General features: G+C 38.1%; 1 protein-coding gene across 2 annotated transcripts in view; it reads left to right on the top strand.

The window, feature by feature from the left end:
- The window catches only part of DCTD (dCMP deaminase), a 57,257-nt gene that overhangs the window by 14,797 nt on the left and 18,822 nt on the right, over nt 1–23,638 (top strand). Inside the window, exons 1-2 of one of the 2 annotated variants that reach the window (XM_035326053.1) lie at nt 18,840–18,993; nt 22,651–22,762. In XM_035326053.1, the coding sequence (XP_035181944.1) occupies nt 18,962–18,993; nt 22,651–22,762 (144 nt within the window). In that variant the 5' untranslated portion in view covers nt 18,840–18,961. Of the gene's footprint in view, nt 1–18,839; nt 18,994–22,650; nt 22,763–23,638 lie in introns of those variants that run through there. The other variant, XM_035326052.1, reaches the window with a different exon arrangement.

Below are 23,638 nucleotides of genomic sequence, written 5' to 3'. Positions count from 1 at the left end.
TATTCTATTCTATTCTATTCTATTCTATTCTATTCTATTCTATTCTAATTCTCTGTCTATAGTAAAATAGAGTCTGATGTGTTGAGTGTTCTCAATTCTCAGGATAGACCAGGAGAGTTATAAGCACACAATTCACAATAAAGCTAAATCATTGCCTAAGCATCGGAGCCAGTTCTGTTCATCTTTACCCTGAAGCAGTAAGGTTGCAGAGCCGGAATGCATAAACAACTTCTGCCATTTTATCCTGTGCTATTTAAATTCATTACTCAGTATATAGAAGTAGTTACAACTCCCATGATAGGTGCACCTTTATTGATTAGAAGTAACTTTATTTCCGATGGTTGGGAAAGGCTGGGCATTACCTGTATGTGTACAGGAACAATGGAAAGCTGCATAATTTACATCCCACTGAATGAAAGAAAAAGTGAGGTATTGATGATTTATTGATTACAACTTTCATTTAGATGAGGAGATGCAGGAGCTGATAAATAATGTAAATATTTTAAAATTCTGTCAGTGATAATCTAAAGGGAATATTGTGATTTGCACTAATACTTGGAAAAATTCCTTCACTGATTCTAGCATCTAGAATTTCTTGTACAGCAGGCTGAGATACGGCCCATGGATTTCAGAGGGACTTCGTAATGTCCCATATGCATGAGCTAATTCTTTCTTCCTTTGCATTTTTTTTTTTTTTAGCTTTTTTTTTTTTTTTTGGTTGGTTGGTTACTTTGTGTTTTTCCTAATGTAGGGATGTGGGCTACAAGACAAAGTGAGGCAGCTCTATGGAAAACCATTACTGTAAGTGCTATGGATAGGACCACACATTTCAGTGCTTCCAATTTCAGTAGAATTAAGAAAATCAGAAGGCTAACAGAAGTTTGAATGTAGCTATGATTGGGATGACATCCCATGCTCTAATAAATATGTTCCTGGGAAAGATTTATTCAAATAGTGTAGCTTCACTTTTACGCAAACTATTAGAACTTCATCATAGATTTGGTTAGCTGGTGCCTTAGGCAGCTACACCAAGCATTTGAGTTTCTTCTGATAATGAACAATTAAAGCTAACTGAAAGCGCCTATATTTTTTAATTGATTTAGCAGTTGATTGTCTCTCAAGATTAATGATTCCCTTGTGCTCGGAAAATAAGTTGTCAGCTGATGCCTGAAGCCATATTGTTTTTATTACAAGCTTCATGGATGAAACATCATTTTTGTCAATTATGATTTTAGGGGATGAAACAGATTCATCCCCTGTTCATAAATGTAGAGGACATAAAATGGTATGTAAAGGTCACCATATAGACCATAGCTGATAACCATCTAGCTATAAATGAGCTACCAGTAAGTATATTTGATATATTAATTATTCTCCATGTAATAAGATAAAGCAAGCAAACTTGCAATGTCTTTTTTTCTACAGTACAGAAGTAAGATTGCTCCCATTTCTCCTTCTACCCTCATTTCATTTTCATAGCTTCATTCACTTACATACCTATTAAAAACGTTATTACATTTCTTCCAATCTAGTGGAAAGACACATAAAAAAATCTGGATGTCTTGAAAGCTTTGTAAAAGAAACAATTAAATGGAAGATTGTCCAGAAGAGGATCCCAAGAAGCTATTCTTGTGTGCATTGGGCCTATTTCTATTCATCATTGTACTCACAAAGAGCAAGAATAACACAACTGATGCCAGTGGTGCTAACAGCAGATTACTCTATTTTGCATATTCTACCAAAAAAATGGTCATTAGTATCGCAAAAATGAACATTCAGAAGTTTAAAACTGACAATGTTATGAAAAGAAGCATTAGGAGATTGCTGTAAGGAGGGAGAGGGAGAGTAATTTGCATCTTAATGTGTGGATACAAAATCTGGAAATCTACCAAAGGTGGATATCTGAATGTCTTTGAGGGAAAATTCTTTATGAAAATATTAGATAAGAAGCATAGATGTAAGATTCATTGGAGTGTTTGACAGCACTTGTGTGTTACAGTCACCCCGTAAGATGATGAAAATATCTGAGATATGCAAAGAATTAAGCAAAAGCACCCATAGTCTGATTCAAGAGAATGATTTAAAAACAAACAAACAAACAAACAACAACAACATGAATACTGTCCATACTGACTGCTGCTCCGAAAGGTTTTATAGCATAGAGGATCTATAAAAAGCAACACAAAACAGGCCAGCATAGCAGACATTAGTTCATCGCTTTGTTGTAAGAAGGATTCAGTGGGGCAGGGAGAAGGTTCATTTTGTTCTCAGTACCCTGATCCCCAGTGCAAAAACCCGAGAGATGATCCCAAGCAATCACTGCTTTCAGTCCTATTTTCTCCATATGCATCTGACATCAGTAGGAAAGCCAACTGTGTTGCTCTGGATAGTGAAGGTTATAACTGACTGTATCAAAAAGATCTATTTTGTTCCGTTCCATTCTTTATACTGCACTCACTATATTAATATTTTAATCCCTTCCAAAAATGAGGCAAGAGTGATTTCATATGACTATCATCATTTAACCCCTGCCTTGACAATATTGGGGAAATATTGTTAATGAGCCTGTTCTATGTCTTAGCTGGACTTGCACACAAAATAGAATGTGGTGACCTTATGTGACCCTTTCTGCAACAAATGATTTTGTATTTTTTTTTTCTTTGACTTATGCTCAGCCCCTACAGAATTTTGTTTGTTATCTAGGTATGCGTTACCCTGATAGAGTATAACAAAGAGGCAACTCTGTCAAACCATAGCCTCATATTCTTCATTCCCTAGCTTTTAGTTAGTTTGACTCGAGGTTGCAGAATTCTGAGATCTCAGATTTAACTTTGAATCTATGAAAAAGCAATATGAGGAAGTGAAGAGTGAGATTTCTGTGCCCGGAACTGATTCTGATTCCCTAAAGATGAGTGATGAGTTAGAGCTTCTGGAGAGCTGCAGGTTTCACAGTGCTTTGCTGTAAGCTAGGTAAAATGGAATGTTATAATCTACTGCAATTCAACAAAGACAACTGCCTGACAGCAAGCACTTGTCCCAGATGCAAAGATGCAAGAGCATCAGTGAGAATCCACAAACAGTCCTCAGTTATAAACTGAACTGGCCACTTAGAGTTTTGTGTTTTCTTTCAGAGTAGACTTACTGCGTCCATAAGCTCTTCAAGTAGCATCACCTACTTGTTTGCATCAGCTTCAGCCAATGTTTATTTGTGAGTTGCTGCTGTCAAAAGAATAAGCCATCTTGATACTAGTGAATATGGTCAGATGCGGTGAAGCGTAGCTCACACTTGTCTTAATATTGCCTAAATGGTTCTCCTAAAGGCTGCATCTGGAAACTGAAAAGGCAGGTGGGAGACAACTTCCACATGACTATGTAAATCAAGGCTTTGGTAGCAATAGGACTGCTTCCAATCACTCTTCTTGAGTTTGCACCTAGGTTTGGGACAACTCAAACCTAAACACTCAAAGGACAAGACAAATATAGCGGTGATAAATATAGCATATGCTCTGTTGGGTAGAGAATATAGCAGTGAAGAACATCTCTTAGTGCTCTAATATATGCACTTTTGAAATACAGTGCACTAAACCCCTCTTTGTTCCCAGAAGTATCACAGTAGTCTTCCAGCCAGTACTGTCCTCTCCTTGTATACCTCCTAATTTACTGAGAACAACAGGCAGATAAGAGAAAATTTCATTTTGCCATTCTGTCAGTCACTAATGTGTCTGCTGGATTAATTATCAGTTCATTGCACAAAGAGAGCCAAATGAGTAAACTTGAGCTGCTAATCTTTGTCTTCCTGGGACAGATTCAAATTAATATTCTGGTTTTCAATTCTTTCCATGCTCATTTGTAGTGAGTCTGGATTTAGCATTCTCCATCTTCTGCGTCAAATTTTTGTCCTTTCTAGCTGCTGCTAGATATTGAACAGCTAATTATATTTATGCAGCATTTTATTCTTACCAAATGATTTGAACAGAATTTAATATAATCACCTAATTACCTGTTGTTCTAAGCTTTGCATCTAACATTTCCAGATCTTTGACCTTCGCAATACAGCCCATAATTTAGGGCATAACCTCTGTTATTTTTTTAACTTCATTATTCTTACTTTTAGAGATTTTACATTTATCGCTTCTAAGACTTACACATACCATTTTTTCCCATTCATTTCCCATTCAAATGAGTGTATTTTCTGCCTTCCTGTTCCTGACTAGCTGTTCCCTGCATTCCTGACACATCAAAGGAATTTCCATTCCTGACACATTCCTGACACCTCAAAGCTCTCTCACTTCTCCAATTCATTTATACGACAAAGATGAGGACCTAATGCTAAGCTCTGTGGTGCTGCATTTGTCATCTTCCTTTAACATTTATGATCATTCTCTGACTTTGTAAGCAAAGCATTTTGTTAGCCAATTGAGTATTACTTCCTTACCTTCTTACCCTGTTCATTAATAAAGTATTTGGTACTGTATTAAAACCTTCCTTGGAATCCAAGTGAATAATGTATACTTGTTTATTCTTGCCTGGTTTTGTTGTCATTTCCTCAAAGAAACTAAGCAAATTTGTTATGCATTATTTTCATTGTGGTGATATTCACACTGAAATATTAAAAATTCTATTTACATGGAGGGTCTGGGCAGTTTAACAAGCAGAAACATTTCTCTTGTATTTTTAGATACCTTTCATAAATCCATAAGCATTATTTAATATTTTACTGAGAGACATTGTATAAAGCAATGTATTTGGTACAGTAGCCAATGCAAAAAATACTATTTCACAAAACAGAAAGGAACTACAGACTAATAGAGAACAAAGCAGATTCCATCAAGAAATACTTTGAAATGTCATGAAACATATATTTTACACACAAAAATCTGCCAATCAAGTTTTTACATCAGTTACAGTTTCATAAAGTACCCTGGGGTGCGACTCTGTAGCAATGCGAAGACAACAAAGGAAATAGGAGCCTGCAAAAATGTCACAAACACATAAAATCCAAAAAGCACCCATTAAATTTGATGGGGGAAGAATTACTGTTCCAAATTATTAGGCTGTTATATATTTAGAACTGGAATTCCTTTAAAACTCGTTGCCATTGAAAACCCTATGAATTCAACAGGGATTCACAGTGAAAAGAAGCCTGACTGGAGATGTTTGCTGTACGCTGCTCTTTGCAGCTCACTGGAAGTTCTGCGGGCATGTGAAGGGCAATATAGACTTCAGAGCAACACTTTTTTTTCCTTAGGTACTTCATACTTTTTTCTTCTTCTTCTTTTATTGAGTTTAAATAACAAGAAACAGAAAAATGGGAGTTCTTTTTGACTGCTTGAAATCAGAACAAGGCCTGTTCCCAGCCAGAGCATTACTGTTCCATATGCAAAGCATGGTCCCATAAACTTGACCACTGTGGCCAACTTCACAAATCAGTAGTCAGACTCTAGCTTACAGGACAGGTTCTCTAGCCATTTGTGTGACTTAATGCTTTTACCACACTGGCTGACATGTCCTGCCATTGCTGCTTGAGGTTTTCTGGCCCCTGAATGACAATGACAATTGGTCTCTTGAACCATTCAAGCCCAAAGCTTCCTGAACCACGCTAGATGTATCTGTAACTCAGGAGCCAAATACTGACAGAGTTGATGCCTCATACATAGTATTGAACCAGTGGGTAACTTTCCTGTCATACTTTCTTTATCTCCTTTCAAAGACGAGACCTTGTATATATTCTATGTTCTAGGGACTTCACCAGTGTCTGGGACTGAAGCCATTCTTCACAAGAAACCTTTGTCCCTCTAACTGTTAATTTGATGTTATTACCAACACACACTGTCATCTCATTATTGACTCCAATTTCCAGATCATTTATGCTGAAGAACATGTCTCAAACCACTGAATCTTCACTTGCGATGTCCTCCACTACGAAAACTCACCATTTACTTTGATGCTTTCTTTTTTATCTTTTAACCAACTATTAATCCATGCAAGTAGCTTCCATTTGATGCCCTCACTGTTTATGCTCAGAATCCCCTAGCCTAATGCTGTCCTTGCAAAGCCTTTTAAGGCCTGCCCTCCACTCCCATGGAGTCCCACCATCCCTGTCAGCATTTTATTTAAACAAACCTTAATCATGGCCTAGCCAAAGCTCAGGTTCAAATGCTCTGAAAAGAATAATTGTTGTGGAATTGTTGTGGAAAGGTATTGTTGTGGAATTTACTTGTGAGAGGTCTTTTCTGCTTTCTAGACATCTTCCACGTTGAATCAAGCACACCCTTTTCAACTACCTTTTCTGAACTTTGTCAAAGGCTAACATGAAGCTTAGGCTGAAGCCTCATAGTGTGCTTAAGGCCCATCAAGTAGTGTTCTCTGTGGGAAACCCCTGGACACCTGACCTGTCTTTTCTTGGATTCCCTTTTCTACCATCAATCTCATCATGCCCTGTAAGCATTCTGGCTTATCACACCTTAACCTCAGCCCTCAGGACTAGCCCCAGCCTGAGGCTGGATGCATGTTACATTTAAATCCTGTTGTGGGCAGAAGGGATCATGCCTTATAAAAGGAGGTAAGAATGCAATATTAGTCCCATTAATGTTTTAACAACCTAATGGTAGAAATCATCTCATTAATGCAGAAAGCATACATTAACAATACAGTTAAAATCATTGTATATAAACTTGTTTGTATCTACTCAGTTTCTCTGGTGCTGTGCTCACCTTCTGTATGTACCACTGGGTCCTAAGGTCAACAACTTCCATCTTCCTCGCCTTCCTGAAAAAATTGCAGCAGAAGTGGGGGTGTTATGAGTCCCTGGCCTCCCACGTCTTTGCTGGTAGGAGTTTGATGTTCATGGGAGAGAGGGGGTCTTTCCCCTCTGTTTTGGGGTCTGCTTGTGTTTTCTTACTACAGTCTGCATCCTTCTCATTGCCGAAGACTGAAATCTGCCAAACTCAACCCAATTAGGCAATAACCACGTGATCACTAAAAGACAATTGTAATATCCTGAAAAAAAATCCCAAATCAGCTCAAATCAAGACAAGCCCAGGTAACTCCCATTAACTCCTGCATTGCCAGGTCACTACACAGTTTCTGGCCTTTTACTAGTATTGGCAAAAGCATATTTACTGAGCTACATCTGAATGCACTGAAAAGCTTTCATCAGAATTGTAAGGTGGTACTTACCTAAGCAGGATGCTAACTCTTCCCAGATAAATCAGATCTGTCCAGGTGTTCCCTAATTCTGTTCCTTATCATTGTTTCTAGTTATTTGCCCAATACATGTGTCAGACTTACATTGCTACCATTCCCCAGATTTTCTCTGGAACCTTTTTAAAGAATTGGTGTCACATCTGCTGCTTTCCAGAAGCAAGGCAATTTAAAGCAATAGGTTACACCCTGCTGTGAGTAATTCAGCTCTTTCGTCCTTGAGTTCCTTTAGAAATTTGGAGTGAATACTAGACAATCCTGGTGATTTTCACTTTATCTATTTATTCCATAATCTCTTCTACAATAATTTCAATTTCAGACTGATCTTCTGATGGGTCCCCTGCCAAGAAGGGTTCTGGTTTCAGAATCTTCCCAGTTCCTTCTACAGTGAACACCAACGCAGTTCACTTAGCGTCTCTGCAACGACCCTGTCTTCTCTGAGTATGCTTTTATGCCCTGAGAACCAACTGGTCTGACAGATTCTAGCAAAATTCCTGCCCCGATGTGTTTTGTAGAGGAAAGGATTAGTAATTTTGATTCCCTTGTTACTTATTCTTCTGGTGCTTTTTGGTCTGCCTTGGTACATTTTCACATTTAACCTGCCAGAGTTTGTAACTATTTCTTCTTGTGTCATTTGAACATGACTTCAGCATTTTCAAAGGTGTATTTTTGCTTCTAACAACCTCTCTTACCCTGCCGATTAGTTACATGAGCTTTCTTTTGCCCTTTCTGGTCCTTCTCAAGAGAAAGCATGTATTTCTAGTACAAATCCTTAAGTAGGTTCTTTGGTGCCTGTACAGAGTTGAGACTGACTTTTAACAAACCTCCTCTCTCTTACTTTGTTACTCTTTTTTGAATTAAAATAAAACTGTAGGGAAGAAGTGCCCAGGAGTAAGCTCCTAGCTGTTCCTTGACCATGCTTTAGTCTAGGAGATTGCTGGCAGGGATCCCTTCCTCAGAGCCGTGTCTGTAGAGAACCAAAAAATGAAAATGTGGGGAGGTAGGTGCATGTGCTGCCCTAGGACTTCCCAGGCTTTTATCTGCCTTTGCTTTGTCCCCTTACTCCTGTGGATAATCCACCCAGCTGCCTTGTACTTCTCTCTCTCAAAACACTGTAAGTTTTTTTGAATGGTTGACCTTATTTGCATTTTTTTTGGCACCCTTGCTGCCATTTTGGGACTGTGGCAGTGGGGAGTAACTAGACTTTGTCTGCTGCATTCCATGTCTGGAATGACAATGGTAATCGGGGTGATGCTTTGCTCAGTAGGGCTGTAGTAGATAGGAGCACATACCTCTGGCTTCCCTGCTAAGGCACCAGGGAGAGCTCCTCACGGTGCCTGCTCAGTGACCCAGCTCTTTCACGAGCCTTTCACGCATAGGGTCAGTTGTGACAATTACAATGAACGCTAACGAGATTGTGCAGAAGGAAGGCGTAGGGTTCTCCTCATATCAGGAGAAGGACTGTGCACGCCACAGGTAACTCGGCCTCCGGTCAGGCTGGCGGAGGGTCCCCTGCTCAGGGTGACAGCCTGCTGCTCTCAAGTGTACCATGCCTTACAGTGCGAGGGAACTGCAGCCCAGTCTGGGGAATCTCTATCACTGCTAAGAAAGTTGAATTATGATACTTTGAAAAATTATGAGGTGTAAAAATAATGATAGACTGGGATTCATCTCATTTTCTTTCTAGGCTAGATCTTCTTTTCTAAGGATCCTTACTATTCAGGTTTCTCTGCAACCCAGCTCAGAAGCCTTTTGAAGAGCTGAGGAAAATCTGAAAAGATTTCAGCTGAAAGATGAAATTCAGAACCTAGAACTTTTTTTCCATGTCATGGCACTTTCCAAATAATGGCAACTGGTAAGAAAATTGAAAGTTTGGGTCCCACTTACCACGTTAATTAAAAAAAAAAAAAAAAAAAAAAAAGCCAAATGTGAGAATAAACATGTAGGATTAAGCCATTCTGACATATTCTAAATTTGGGATGAAAGAGATAAGCTTGTCACAGAGTGCTCCCACAGAAGTTAGGGAGATAAGATTCTTGAGACTTTGATCAGTTTTGGCTGATCCTGAGCTGTCATTCAGTGGTTTATATCTCTGGAATATATATATATATATATATATAGTCATGGTTACAGTATGTTCCTACTCTAATATGCATGGATCTCTGCTCTTCAAAAAATAAAATAGTTGAACTTCTTTTATAAGATAACAAATCAAGTTATTGGGTAGTTTAAATACTGTTTATTATTATTACTTATTTGCTCTCTAGCAGTGAGGCAACACTATTATGGTGGATTTCTCCTTTATCACTTACTAAATCCCATTTCCAGCACATCTGTTTTGAGCTATAGCACATCTTACTTATTTTTGTTCTTTGCATTAGCGTTTGCCAGCAGGTGGTCATGAGTACAACAGAATTTCTGTTCAAGCAGTCGGTACTACTGACAGGGTTTGCTTGGTCCTCTAGCTGTTGAATTATCAGGAGAATAGAGGGGAAAAACATTTTTAGGAAGCTATGTTGGATGCCAAGTAGAAACAGAAGATTACTTCCATGAAGAAACCTTTCTTTACTAGGTACCTGATGCACTACAACTAGCTAAATATAAATAGCTTTATTAATATTCCTTACAGCTTCAGGCTTTGAGAATAAAAGCATTAGCTCTTATGGACCGTAGTAGTTCTCATATAATCTGCAGCTCATTTCTGCAGCCATCATTTTTCATTTGTCAGCTCAGAAAAATTGACAAACTCAATGTAATGTCTGTCATTGACTGCAAAAGCTACTGTTTTCCTGGTAATTATCTTAGTTCACGCCACAAGTTTGAATTTAAATGCATAATTCAAATTCTTTTGAAGTTATGAGATTTTAGCCATTCCATTCCTCTACATTATGCTTGACAAATTTAGATCCTATTTAACATTTCTAATTATTTTTTTTTTATATTCAAGGAAATTACACTTGTCAAGCTATTCCATAAATACATAATTTTGCAGTAGGAATTTACTCACGGAAACATATTGTCATCTTCACATAGGCAGAAATTATGAGTCAGCTCCCTTCCCCAATAAATTATTTCTTCATTTGCCTTGTGATTTAAGGGACTTTCAGACTCACTTGGTTTACTTTTTAAAAGTAGTTAAAATTCACTTTTTAACTACAAAGTCTAGAAAGAATGTTTTTTGTTTTTTTTTTTGTAAATGACAGCTCACATTTTCACACTAGCATTTACTGGTCCAACCTCTAAATAAAACGTCAAATATCACAAGGTTGGAAATAAATAATCAGAAATGGCAATTATGAAAGCACTGTAGAAAGAAGAACTTTGATAACTAATAGTATAATTAGCAACTGAGAAAGCAATCGAAATTAATGTTGACAAATTGTCCTTTAAAGTACATCTGGAGTTGCATTTCTTTGCAAAACTGAAAGTAAATCTGTTTTCGTGTGAAAAAAAAAAATAATAATAATAATTAAATTTGGAACCAGAATAATATCATTAATTCAAAGGACAGGTTTTTTTTTCTTTTTTTTTTTTTTTTTTTCTCTTTTTTTAATTGTAAAATCCAGAAATGTAGCTTTCTAAATACAGTAAACAACAGCCAGTCCATGATATCCATTTGGATAAGAACTGAATTTTAAATGAGTCTTGAATTTGAAATGTAGGCTTGTAAAATGTAGAAGTATTCTAGCATTCCTGCAAAAAGGTGAGGTCGATAATCTGATGAAAAATTATGGAATGGTCAGCTTAGACTATGACAAAGTACTAGACTTTGTAAGAAAATGTGGGTGCTAACATATAGTGTATATATATATATGTTAATGTAGAATATATAATATAACATGTAATTGTCAATTGTTAAGTTAGTGATAGCTAAGATTATTTTTTATTTTTTAAAAAAGCTTTGAAAGAGGCTCAATAAAATTTTGCTTTGCCTCTGTAATTGGCATGTGATGGTAATCGGAATGCGATTTTAATTGAAAATGCTTGGGTACCGATGAATGTTATCTTCCCGACTAATGAAAAGTTAAGCAATGTAGAGGGGAATAACCTGAAATGAGGTCAGAGTTCCTGACAATTTTTTGCAGCTGATTTCTGCAACTGAGTCGCTCAGGAATTTGTCTTGGAAAGGTAGGAAATGCCACAGACTATACAACTTTAAGACTCCAGCATTCTACTGCCTACCCGATGAAGTGAACGTAACCACTGTATGGGATATACTAATGACATAAAACATCTGTGGGTGTAGTTTCTTCCCAAGCTCTAGCAATTTATGTGTGTTTTATATGTTGAATCATGAGAGTTTATATCCCTCATCCATTTTAATGCTATCTAACATAACTCTTACTATTATTTTTATTCATATAAAAACCAAAGTCTTTTAAAAGTGCTATTTAGCTCTCGTCTCTAAAATGTCTTTCAGACAAAGGTTTATAGGTTAATTATATATCAGATTTTTTAAAAAAATCATTATTGTCTATTTTTTCAATGTCCTGTATTACAAAAAAAGAGTAAATAATGAAAAATATTGTACCTAGTCATAAACATTATGTATTACATCTTTTATGGTAGTATTTCATCGTATCTTCATTCTCCTTGAACATGGAAGCATCTAATTGTCTTTGTTGCCTTCCATCGTATCTTTTCCCATTCTCTTGTATCCTTTCAAATTCTGGTAACAAGAATACTGAATACAGTATTTATGAAATGCTGATGGCAATATCTCACCTTGCGGTGTTTTGGAATAGCACAAAAAACACAGATACACCGTTTATTTTTATTCCTAGTAATGCTATTCAGAGAATATGAATTTAACCTTATGTTTGGCCAACAAATCTAATTCTTGAGATTCTTCCCAGGACTGGGTTAATGTGACTGTCCACTAGAGAGCAGGCTGAGACCAACAAACCCATTTTGCTCTTGTCATAAACTGACTTTGAACCCAGGTGTCTTAATGTAAATCGTTAGTACTTGAAAGCACTGCACCTTCTAGCTTCAGCTGTGAGTATATATACTGCTATCAAACTTGATGGATATAGCTTGTGAAGCTTAGTGACCTAAGGTGGTGATAATAAAGTATTCTGGAACCTGGATAACATTTTATTCTGTCAGTATGGTTTTCTTGCTCTGGTGACATCAGCTAATTTGTACTGCTTTACAGGGAATTTTTATATCCAGCTTTTTAGCCAGTCTCAGTTTCCTTACACCACTTTTACTTTTTTCTGTCAGACTGAATTTCTTTCAGAAAGAAAATATTGCTCAATATTGATTCCATTGTGCTAGCTAATTTCAGGTTCTTGTACTGCAGATCATCTGAAGCACCATTCAAAATCTAAAAGAATTTTCTAATGCAAAATCCACAAATAAAATAACTCACAATATATCACCCAAAAAGAAAAACCTCAATTTTCTAATTCTTTAAAAAAACTAAGGTCAAATTAACAAGCTCTTTGCATTTTTACCCTAAAAACTTACACTAACAAGGGTAAAGAGTTTTCAAAAAAAGCATAGAATTCTTATCATTTTTGGCCTATTTTTTTATTTTGCTTGTGTAAGACATTCATCTTCTGTGGAAAAATGCTGACCCCTGAGGACAGATACACCAGTGGAGAGATTTAGAGTTCTCCTTGCTATTCTCCCTACAGAACCTATTATAGGGGGGTATGTAGGAATTTTTTGTAGAAGTAATAGGGAGTCTCTTAGTTTGCTTTCCTGTAATTGAAGAATATCACATTTCAATTCCCTTTGCTTCCTCAGTTTTGAAAAAATAAAATGCAAGTCTTATTTTAATTTCTTTATCTCCCTAGGCTGCTGTGAAGGCTGGCCTCGAAAGACAATTTTTCTTCAGTACTTTGAACCCTATCAATATTCTCTTGTATTCTGAAAAAATAAAAATTGAAAATATGTAACTAATGCCTGCCTTCTCTTTCCACAATCTATAGTCCATCCACCTTGGAATTTGTTAATGATTCCTTCTTAGAAGATCACATCCTGCTCTTTGCGTCCTTTACCTAATCATATGTTTTCTATAGCCCAAAGCTGCTGTGGCTCTGTGCTAAAATTCCTCATTTACCATGCACTGCTTTTGCTGTCTGAGTCAATGCCTTCCTAATGTGAATAGGCTTTCATTTATAATGGTTTTAAAGGTACAATATATATATATATATATTAATATGAATACAACCTGAAAGATAAAAAATCATGTTAGTAGAGACAAATACCCAGGTTGGGTTATTTCAGCCTGAACAAATCATGTTTGTCTGATGTAGACAACTAAAAGCAGAATCTCATAATGGGAAAGTGCCAGGAAATCTTGAGAAGGAATCACACTGCCAACTCTGCTTATAAAATAAATTAGGTTTACTAATGATTATATTTCCCCTCATATCTATAGATGGAGCACAGAGTTCCTGTTCTTCAAAGCTGGGATGTCAAATGTATTTCCTGACAGCTCCAGCTCACTTTTCATTATTGATAGGTTAAAGCATCGTGGCTGTTAGCTGCTCTTCGGTAATTAGTTCAATGAGTTTAGGAAACAGCCAGAGCTTGAGTAGGAACAGATGAAAAGAACTCACATATAATATGATAGTGGCACCTGAGCTCCCTCTGCCCTGCTGCCAACTAATGCTGGGACGTCATAAAATGAAGGCTCTCTGCCTTCTGCTGCACATTTCGCTTGCTGCTCTGTCCTAGGAATTGAGCAATTATAACTGAAGACAGGAAATACCTCTGGTGCTAATGGGTATTTGGGGAAATGGGAATATTGGCAACTTTGGAAGGCAAACAGGTCAAAGGGATCTCATAATACTGAGGTGAGGAACAGAACGAAAATAGGGTGATAACAGCAATTTTATTTTTGTTTCTCTTAACTTAGTTTAATTTTGCTAACTAAAGAGGAGTATCTAAGAATCCTGAAATACTTGTCTATTTTTTTTAACCAAATCCAGAGGGTACCTGAATTACCACAGGATGGGTTTAGCATGCTAACTTAAAACTGTCCATGCTAAAGCCCATATAAAGATGTAAGAAAATGATTCTGTATAACAGATCTTATATGAAGATATAAGTATTATCACACTGTAACAAAGAAATCTAAAGGTCCAGCTAAGATAAATGACAGGAAATGATACAGTGAAACTGAAGAACTCTCTATAGAAGAAAGCTAAAGCTTACCATAAACAAAGAAAAAAATGAAAGGAACAAGAAGAAAGACGGAGAGAAAACCTACCTACTGAGGTAAAAGAAGCATAAAAGGAACTTTTATCAAGGAGGAAAAAAAAAAAAAAAAAAGACTACATAAAGCAAGCCAGTTCCCTAGATATGAAGGGATACATGTGTTCAAGATTATTTATATGTGATGGCAGAGTAAAGACTTCTTTCTTCAGAATGTGTCTGATGCAGTGAGTACACATCATCTTACAGTCCAGCTAGAGTTACTACAAGTTCATGCACTGCAAGAGATTTTGGGACTTAGGCAAAGTTCACGGAAGTAACATAAAAAGCCACTGCATCATGATAGGAAGTCATGGTAAAGTGGAAGGTATAGAAGTTGAAAATAATCTTCTTAGATATCAAAAATAGCCTTGAAAAATAAGTGGAAGGTAACAGAAGAAATAGAAAGCTGTGAAGTACGTAGGCAGGTGCTGAATACAGAAGCAGCATGCCAAGAAAGTGAAATATTATATTGAAAGCAGAAAATTAATTTCTCACTTCTAATTAGGGAATAACTGTGATTATGACTAGTATGGGTGGGCAAAGAAGGTCATTCATCTTTTGGAAAAAAAACATGAGGGTTGCCAAAAGACTTGCAGTCTGAGACTTTATATCTCAGTTTACTTTCCAAAGGATGACCTAGCAACATTATCTGGGATTTATTCTTGATAGAGGTATGAGAAGAGATCGCATGTGGTATCACCTGTTTTTCTAGCACTTGTCTCTGTCCTGTCAATTATGCTACCTTGCATAAAACAGGGAATTTGGCTTGCAAGGGCAGGTATGAATGGAACAAGGAATTTAAAAAGTAGAGGACTGATCAGAGTCATAAGTAAAACATTAAAAAAATAGAGAAAGCAGCAGCAAATAAGATATAGAAAGAACAAATCTAGCTGGAGAACATACTGATATCAAAGTAATGATGAGGCAATCAGGACACCGGGAAGACTATATTTGCTGATATTGGAATGGTCAGTATAAATAAAACAAGCAAACAGTCAGAATTAGGAAAAACACCATATGTTCTTAAACATTTTAGGTGAGATGAAAATAGCTGTGATGCTAAAAATCGAACAGAAGACTGTGACCCCAGTGAGAATAAAGCGCAAATAAAAGGCAAATCTCAGAGAAGACACTTAGCTGCTATCAGCAATGTGAGAAGCTGGATTTAGGGAGCTGGTAAACTGTGGAAATTTTGAGTCTGGAGGATAGAGAATGTGATTTTCAAAATAGATAGTGTTAGACTTGGACAGGGAGAAAGAAAACTTAAATCTAGCACTCAATCCTAGGTAAGGTAATATACAAATCAGCAAATCTAAAAATAAAAAAGAACAGATTTCTATTTGGCCTTGAAAATCACAGAAATACCTTAGTAGTGCATGGATTCTCATCATGCACAGTTTTACTGACTGCATCAAGTGATTTTGGCATTCTGTGTTCACAGATCTGTATAACTGTAGGCATCTAAACACAGGCTTGACATCCTGAATTTTGGCACTTGAGTTTGTAAACAGTGGATTTGCAACAGGCTTTCACCTGCACCAAATGTATCACAATATCATCCTTCTTAGTTTTGATCAAAGGATGGTAATAATTTAAAACTCCTGTAGCAATTCTGAAATGCTTATGCTCCCGAAACAAAATGATATGTTATACAAATCTAACAGGTTTTTACAGTCTATTAATGGGCTGGTTTAATAACAAGCTGTTGCAGCTAACCCTGTTTAGGTCTTCCAGCAAAAAGGGTTCCATCAATAGGAGTTTGTTCACAGAACAAAGCCTAACATTGCTACAAATGTCATCTGATCAGCAAGGAAGTCATAAACTCATGATTAAATTGGCTATAGAAATTGAGAAGTTCAGCATATATGAGCAGCTGCATTTGCATGGAGTGTGTTCTCAGTGTCTAAGCAAGTACAGAAGAAAAAGTTTAACCCAAGTAGAAATTCCTATTTGGAAAAATATTTGGATGATGAGACTTTCCTAAAAATGACCCCCCTTCTCTAACTATGAAAATTACTCTGTCAGCTAGCTGTATTTCTCTGAAAGACAGGTAAGAACCAGATGTAAAGAAATAGGCAGATATAGACATATTGTCATATTTTTGACTTTTTTTTTTCTAAATCTAGTAATTAGTTTCTGAAAACATTACTCTATTAGAGAAAAAAGCAACAGCTCATTAGCAATTTCTTTTTACTTTTCCCTTAAGTTTTGAGATTGATTTTAGGGTCATCTAGCAAACTGTATACTCCATAACCTGGCCAATAGCAAACACTACTCTCTGAGTAAACTTGTGTATATGCTACGTTAACAAAGTTAAAAGTGTGTGTTGGCAAGCAGCAAGAATATGGGGAGAGGGTCTGAAACCTGGAGAGGGTCTGAAACCCCAAACTCAACTTAGTTTGCTTTTATCAAAACTGACAAAAGGTAGAAGATGAACATTTCCTAAGCATTAAGCTAAAAATATAAACATCCTGACAGATGGTTATACATTTAGCATGTCTTTCAAAGTTGTATCGCTTCTCATTAAGAAGAGCATCTGAAATATTTGTAATCAGCTCAGATTGTTTATTGACATCTATACAGCAAGTTCATGATACTCCATGCTCAGGGCTTTCATCTATGAAATCAGAGACAACCAAAAAAAAACACCTATAAAAGAGTACCTGAGGTACTCCATGCTTCTTCATATACATCCTGCTTCTGTGGAACAAACAAGGAATGTGTAAGGAAGGGCTAAAGTGTCAGATACAAAATTAGATGAAATTCAGCCTATTTGATTGCATGCCTTTCTTAACAGGGGCTTTGAGTTAGAGCATTCCAATTCTATCTCAAAGATCTGAATGGTCCTGAGACAGATGAAGGATGCAAATAGGCTTCTAGATCACAGCGTAAGGCAAAGGTAGTGGAGATGAGGATTCAGACAACTAGCCGTAGAGGAGCTGCAAAGTAGGCAGACACCAGAAAAGTCTTAGTGAACAGACCAGGCTGCAGGACTTTGCCCCATACCTGTAGGAAGACGAGCTAACTGCCCTCAGTGCAACCCTATGTTTATACCGCTGTGTCCTGGAAGCTGGAAAACATGATAAATTCAAGGCAGGAAAGAGTTTGTGAGAACTCTTAATCAGCATTCACAGAATAGAAAATCCATCATTCACTGCATATGATCAGCATATAAGCACTGTTTTTGAAAGGTTAGTAGTTGTTATGGTTTGCCCTCAGAATCTTAATTATGAAAAATAATAAATATGGCATAGGCATTCGTAGCACTATTAATTTTAATTCATACTTGAAGAGAGCAGAAACACATACACAGTTAGTAGCAAACTTTTTGAACTGCATTATGCTAAATTTTTCTCCAGATTAATTAAATGAGTGCTCTTTAACTCTCTTCGTGATCAGCCATAATCAGGCCTTTCATTTCACCTTCAGGCTCATGTTTTCCTGACTGATGCTACTTTCATTAAATTTCTTTTGTTTTTCTTGCATTTAAATTGTTCCTTTTCATGAACATTAGTTGTCTATACGAAATTGTGAACACAGAACTGTTACAAACCAAAATAACTGTTTTCCACTCTGAGGGCTGAAAAACTTAGAATACAGGCTGCTTATGCCAAGTTTTCTCATTACAACTAAATAGGACTGTCTGTAAAATTAGGTAACATTTTCATTCTTGATGGTTTGTCAGTTGTTAACAACAACAACAACAAAAAAGACAGCTAGCTGATGCAGCGATCTAAATATGAACATATTAGCAATGCATATCTCTGTTTTGATCACCATTGGCTCTCTTTTTCAGGATGGTTTCAAGAATAGCTCTGACCACGGTGGGATCCTTGACTTGGCCACCTTCTCACAGCACATGTTGGTGTACTTCACACCGCCTGGTATACCCACCTGTGCTGTTTGCTATGCATTTGGTTAGCATGTGGGGACTCTAAGGACAGCTTCTGGGTTAGGACTGCTGTGTGCCCAGTTTCCCAGAAATGTCATCTTAGCTTAAGTGGATGGTTTTTGATGAGGCTGCAGGAAATGGTTATTTTGGCCATGTCTGGTGACTGTGTTCAGGACAATGGTACAGCGCGAGCTGCCCAGCTCATGTGCTCAATCCTGTGTTAGGGCTGCCCTCAAAGGCATTTTTCTTTCGTCCAGCAGTGAGTTTGTCGCACCTGTCGCTGTTTCCAGTGGGAACTGAGTTGGACGCACACGGATGGATTTGGGGAGGCTCCTCGTGATGTCTCACAGCCCTGTAAGAGCAAACATCAGTGACTTGCTCCCATTCGAGTGCCTCCATAAGGGCGACCAAACATCCAGCCTGGGAAGCCCCCGGCCGAAAGAACACAAACACATCACGCAAGCACACGCATTTATTTCGCCCTTATAACTTGCATACGGCCTACACGCGCGTTCAGCAACCCGAACACCTCAGGAAATTCGGCAGTCCCCCGGCGGCTCCCCGCGGCATGGCGGCAGGTCAGCCCGCCTCCCCGCCCGCCCCTTTCCCCGCCCGCTCCCGCTTTGGCGCCAACGGGCGAAGGCGAGCGGCGGGATGAGCGGCCAGCGGCCCGGCCACGTTAACGGGTACGGCTCCAGCGCCTCCTGCCCGGCACGGCACGGCCCCGGGGGCTGCGGCCCGGCTGCCGGCCGCGGCCCGGAGGGGGTGGAAGCGGGGTGCCCCCGGCCCGGGCCGGCTGCTTTCGAGGAAGCTGGGCCCGGTTCTCGCTCGGGGAGCCGCGGGGGCAGGCCGCGGGGCGCTGTGGGGGGCTGGGTGTTTCTAGAAAGCGCCTGTGCTTAGGGGCATGGGGTGGTCGTGGAAAATCGGGGTGTTGATATTCAGTATCGCTTCTCGGTGAGGAAGGTTTGTTTTCTGTTTCTCTCAAAAACTCGCCTCCCAGTGAGGAACACGTAACAATTGCATCCCAGTACCTGTAGGGGAATGGTGCCGAGCCCCAGAGAAGCGCAGGCCCGCTGGATAAAGCACCAGTTACAAACGAAATGGGGAGCCCTACCGGCGCTAGTGCTGGAGGCCATCGAACACATGTATCCCACGTGGCTGTGGGGGAACAAGACTGTGCCCAAAGGGGCCTTTATTATTATTATTATTATTATTATCATTCCCCCCCCCCCCCCCCCTTTTTTTTTCTTTTAATACCCTACCTCTTTTTTACCCTAACTGCTGTAAGTTGAGTGTCAGAATATTGATAGTTGATCTTCAGGAGCATAATCCATTCTGAAGAAAAACAAACCTTAATATGTTATAGTTGGAGTATAATGCACATGATATCACAAATACAAAAGCAGCAGATAAAAAAAGACAGGAAAAAAAAGCCTGATGCCCTGTTGTTCCTGAGTTGTACTACATGGTTGTGTAACTGACCACCGTAAATCTTTTTGAAATGGTGGATTCTGTTCTAGGATCCTCAGCTACATCGTTCATTAAGGGAGACTTTATTTTTTAGTAGCTGCATGAAACTTCTTCCTTTCTGAGACAGCGCGTTACCGTTTACTTGAAGCCTGGATGGATGCAAAAGAGCTGAGAACAGAGGCATTGTCCTTTAATTGCAGAATCTTTCTCTTTGCCTTTGAAATACAGTTTATGCAGGCTTTCCTGCAGGCTATAAATCACTGCAGAATTTGAAGATTTTTTTTTCGTCTTTTTTGAGTGGTGGTATCTTCATGTCTTTTACTTCCCGTTACTTTTATTCATAAGTTCTTATGAGTTATCACGAGGATAAACCTTACTTGCTCGTCTTACAGCCAGCTATCATATTTTCTAGAATAGCCTTTATTCATGCAATTCTAGAACTTATGAGTGTGAGGAGGATGACCAGCTGCCCAAAATCTATAAACTTAATTTTCCTCTGTGTGCTTGAGTGCTAGCCAAGTCCTTGGCTCCTGCTCAATCAGAAATGAAGTGTTTTATATCCATTTCACACTCCTGTGTTCCTGTGCATTGAGCTGAGGGAATTATCTAGCCAAACATTGTGATGTTAAGTAGAAGTAATTGAGTAAGGGTTTTTTGTTTTGTTTTTATGTTCTCTTTGATGTAAGCCTTCTGCTCATTTTTCAGATATGCTCATCTCCCTGTTAAGTTGGTACTCCGAGGGACTTCCACTTACAGTGTTCTGTACTTATAAGAAAAGTAAATAGGGGCTTTTGTTGTTTTTTGAATAACTAGGGTTGCTAGGGAATAATTTAACAAAGGGAGATCTCAGGATCTCTTATTTCAGAGTACTATTGTTCTTCTGGAGAGCTTTTCTCAGAATATTTTATTTGGTGTAGTTCTGCATTAAGTCTTATATGTCTCTGCTGAGGGCTCTCTGAAGACATCACTGTGAATGTCACTTAGTTTGGAATGTATTAGAGTAATCATTTGAAGTCTGCTGGTGTTTTGGATTGTGTAAACCTGCTTTTGTGACATTTTTTAAATAATCACTCAAATCAGTTTAAGTACTTTTTTTGCATTTTAATTAACCTGTCAAAGTTCAGTTTGGTATGGAAAAATGGCAAGAGTAGTAAGGCAAGCCTTAATTTTTTTCTTTCTGCTGTGAACTTGTTCTCTGAACACTGTTCTTCCTTAGTAGGGTACCATTCCAACCCTTTAGTTAAAATGATTCAGGCCAGTTTGGGCACTCACATTTTTGTGTTTGCTTTCATAGTTGACAGTTCTTCACACTATTTACAGTGTTGTCAGTGTGAGAGGTGTGCTGGTTGCACAGAGAACGTACGTTTCTCCCACCTTACACTGAGATGATGGCCTTAATGATAATTCTCATTCGTTCAATGAAAAAGCCAAAACTGCTTAGTTGTAAGGTGCCATTTACAAACAACTCAAAAGCAGCAATTTGGTTTTAGTAGATAGTACCTTTGTAGTTTTATCATTCGTGTACCAGCATTCTCTTCAATAAATAGTGTAACCTCAGCGTGACAAGCTAACTGCAAGCCTCAAATACATGCTATTCTTATCGTTTTTGTTATAAAAATAACAACCAACAAAATGCTTGTCTTACAATGTTTGTGCTTGGAAGGTGCTGGTACTAGAGAGGCTGTAAGATGTCTTGCTACTTGCAGTTACCTATGAAGTATTTTTCTGCATGGCTCCACATTGCTAGAAGGGTGTCTCAGTCTCCTTCCTCTTTTTCCTAAAGTATCTTAAGCTGTAGTCCTTGGTAAGAGGGGCCCAAGAAGAAAAGTACTGCACCCCTTGTATTTTTATAGGCTATTTACTGTCTTGCATTAGAGATGTTCCATGGATCACTGGAGAGCTGTTAGAATTGTGACATCAGTTTGTTTTTCAAGTGTAGCAATGGTAGGTGGGATCTGGGGGAAGTTTATTTGGATTCAATATTTTCCTTGAAATTTGCTAAGCTTTAATATATTGGAGGGGAGAAAGAGATGTCTTTTCCCTCTTTGAACTGGAAAGCACAGAATTTTTTCTTACGCTGTCCAAGCAGCCTTTCAACCATAAGGAGGCAAGAGAAAGTGATGAATCACATCCCCCCTTCCTCTTCCCCCAAACAAACCCCCCAAGTATAGGGAAAGAAACTACTTTTCATGCCACACATATATTCTAAGGGAAAAGTTCTTCAATCTATCTTGCATCAGCTTTTAGGAGGCTTTCATAAAGGGCATAATCTTAAGAGTAACTTAGCAGGGGCCTATCAGAATAGTTTACAAGGTCAGATTGTTGCCAGTAAGCATTGCATTGAGAGGCAAACTCACAGCTGTAATTGTACAGGCAGAAATGAAAGCCTGCACAGGAAGCTTCCAAATAGAAATCTAATGAACACTTGTCGTAGGCAGAAGTACAAAATAGCTTAGATTAGAGGCTTGCAGTTAGCGCAGTCATCATAAAAAAAGATTATGTTGTTTGAGCGAAAAGAATGCCACTACATGATATACCTGAATCTTAGGAATATACAAGGCGTTATCTATCAAGGATAAATTGCTCTGTCTTTGAATAGCTCAGTACTCTGAATAGCTCAGCCTTCTTATCTTAAACTGAAATTTGCAACCTCACTTGGGTGCCTTTCCCCTGAATGGAAGTGTTGCATATATAAGTTCTTGGAAAGCACATAACACGGACTATTTTAGTGCTAAAATATTAGCGAGTACATGGTGGTCTTAGCCACAGTCTGATCCTGGTTAAATTAAGCTTGTGCACATTTAAAGAATACAATCTGTAATAACTGTACATATGTGTTGTTTACTGATTTTTTTTTTCCCCATAAAATGTAGTTTTGGCAATGAAGGATCCTGCAGAAAACGAGAGGATTATTTGGAATGGCCTGAATATTTTATGGCCGTAGCATTTTTGTCAGCACAAAGAAGCAAGGATCCAAGTTCTCAGGTAAGGAGGCAATGCATAAGAGTAACATAACCTAATCTGTGTTGCACATCACATCAGATGCACATGTAGCACTTTCAGGGTTTTGTTATTAAAAGTTATTTCAGTATATAGCTATTGAATTTTTAACATGGTCAGCACTTTTTGTTACAGAAATTCTCTTATTGGGTCTGACCTCATGTGTATAATTCTGTGTGTACATTTGCAGCTTGAAGTTTTGTAAATCTTCATCTGAAAGTTAAGATGACATAGACGTTTTCTTCTTTTTCTAGTAAATATAGTTACTGTTAGAGGAGGATGTAACTAAAAGTTTTAGACTGTAATTTTTTAAGACATAGCATCTCAGCAGTTTCCTTTTCCTCACCTGTAGGAGTATAAAAATTCCCTATTGTTTGTTCTTGGATTGATTTGAGTTGTCATCTAGTTTGGTTTCTCCTTCCAGGTCTCCTTGCCCCTCCAATTCATTGCCTCTCTCTCCATTCTTTACTTCTTTCATGTGCCTCTCTTGCACTTGAACATCAGTTGGAGTTGATAGATAACCTCTCTTGAAACATGCTGTTCTGCAGGGCCCAGTCATCCTGTTAGTCTTCTTTTGTGTGACAAATTTCAGGAAGAAAATCCCAACAAAGCAATGGATTAAAATGCATATTAACAGCTTGCTCAGTTACTTGCTGGCTTCTGTACATTATGGCTCTCACTTCTCTGAATCATACTTATTTAGGACTAAATTCCTGTTACCCAAGTGCTGGTTAATAAACACATTGTACGAAGTAAAATTAACGCTGTTGCTGTTTCAATACATATAAAATATGGACAGAAAATGTAAAAATGGGGCAATTCATCAGCCTAAAAGTAGGGCTTCTGTGCAGACTTTTATTA

Source organism: Oxyura jamaicensis, chromosome 4 (genome assembly GCF_011077185.1).
Source record: "Oxyura jamaicensis isolate SHBP4307 breed ruddy duck chromosome 4, BPBGC_Ojam_1.0, whole genome shotgun sequence".
NCBI classification, from domain to species: domain Eukaryota; kingdom Metazoa; phylum Chordata; class Aves; order Anseriformes; family Anatidae; genus Oxyura; species Oxyura jamaicensis.
Note: the sequence above shows the minus strand (reverse complement) of the source record. Positions and strands in the feature narration are given on the sequence as shown.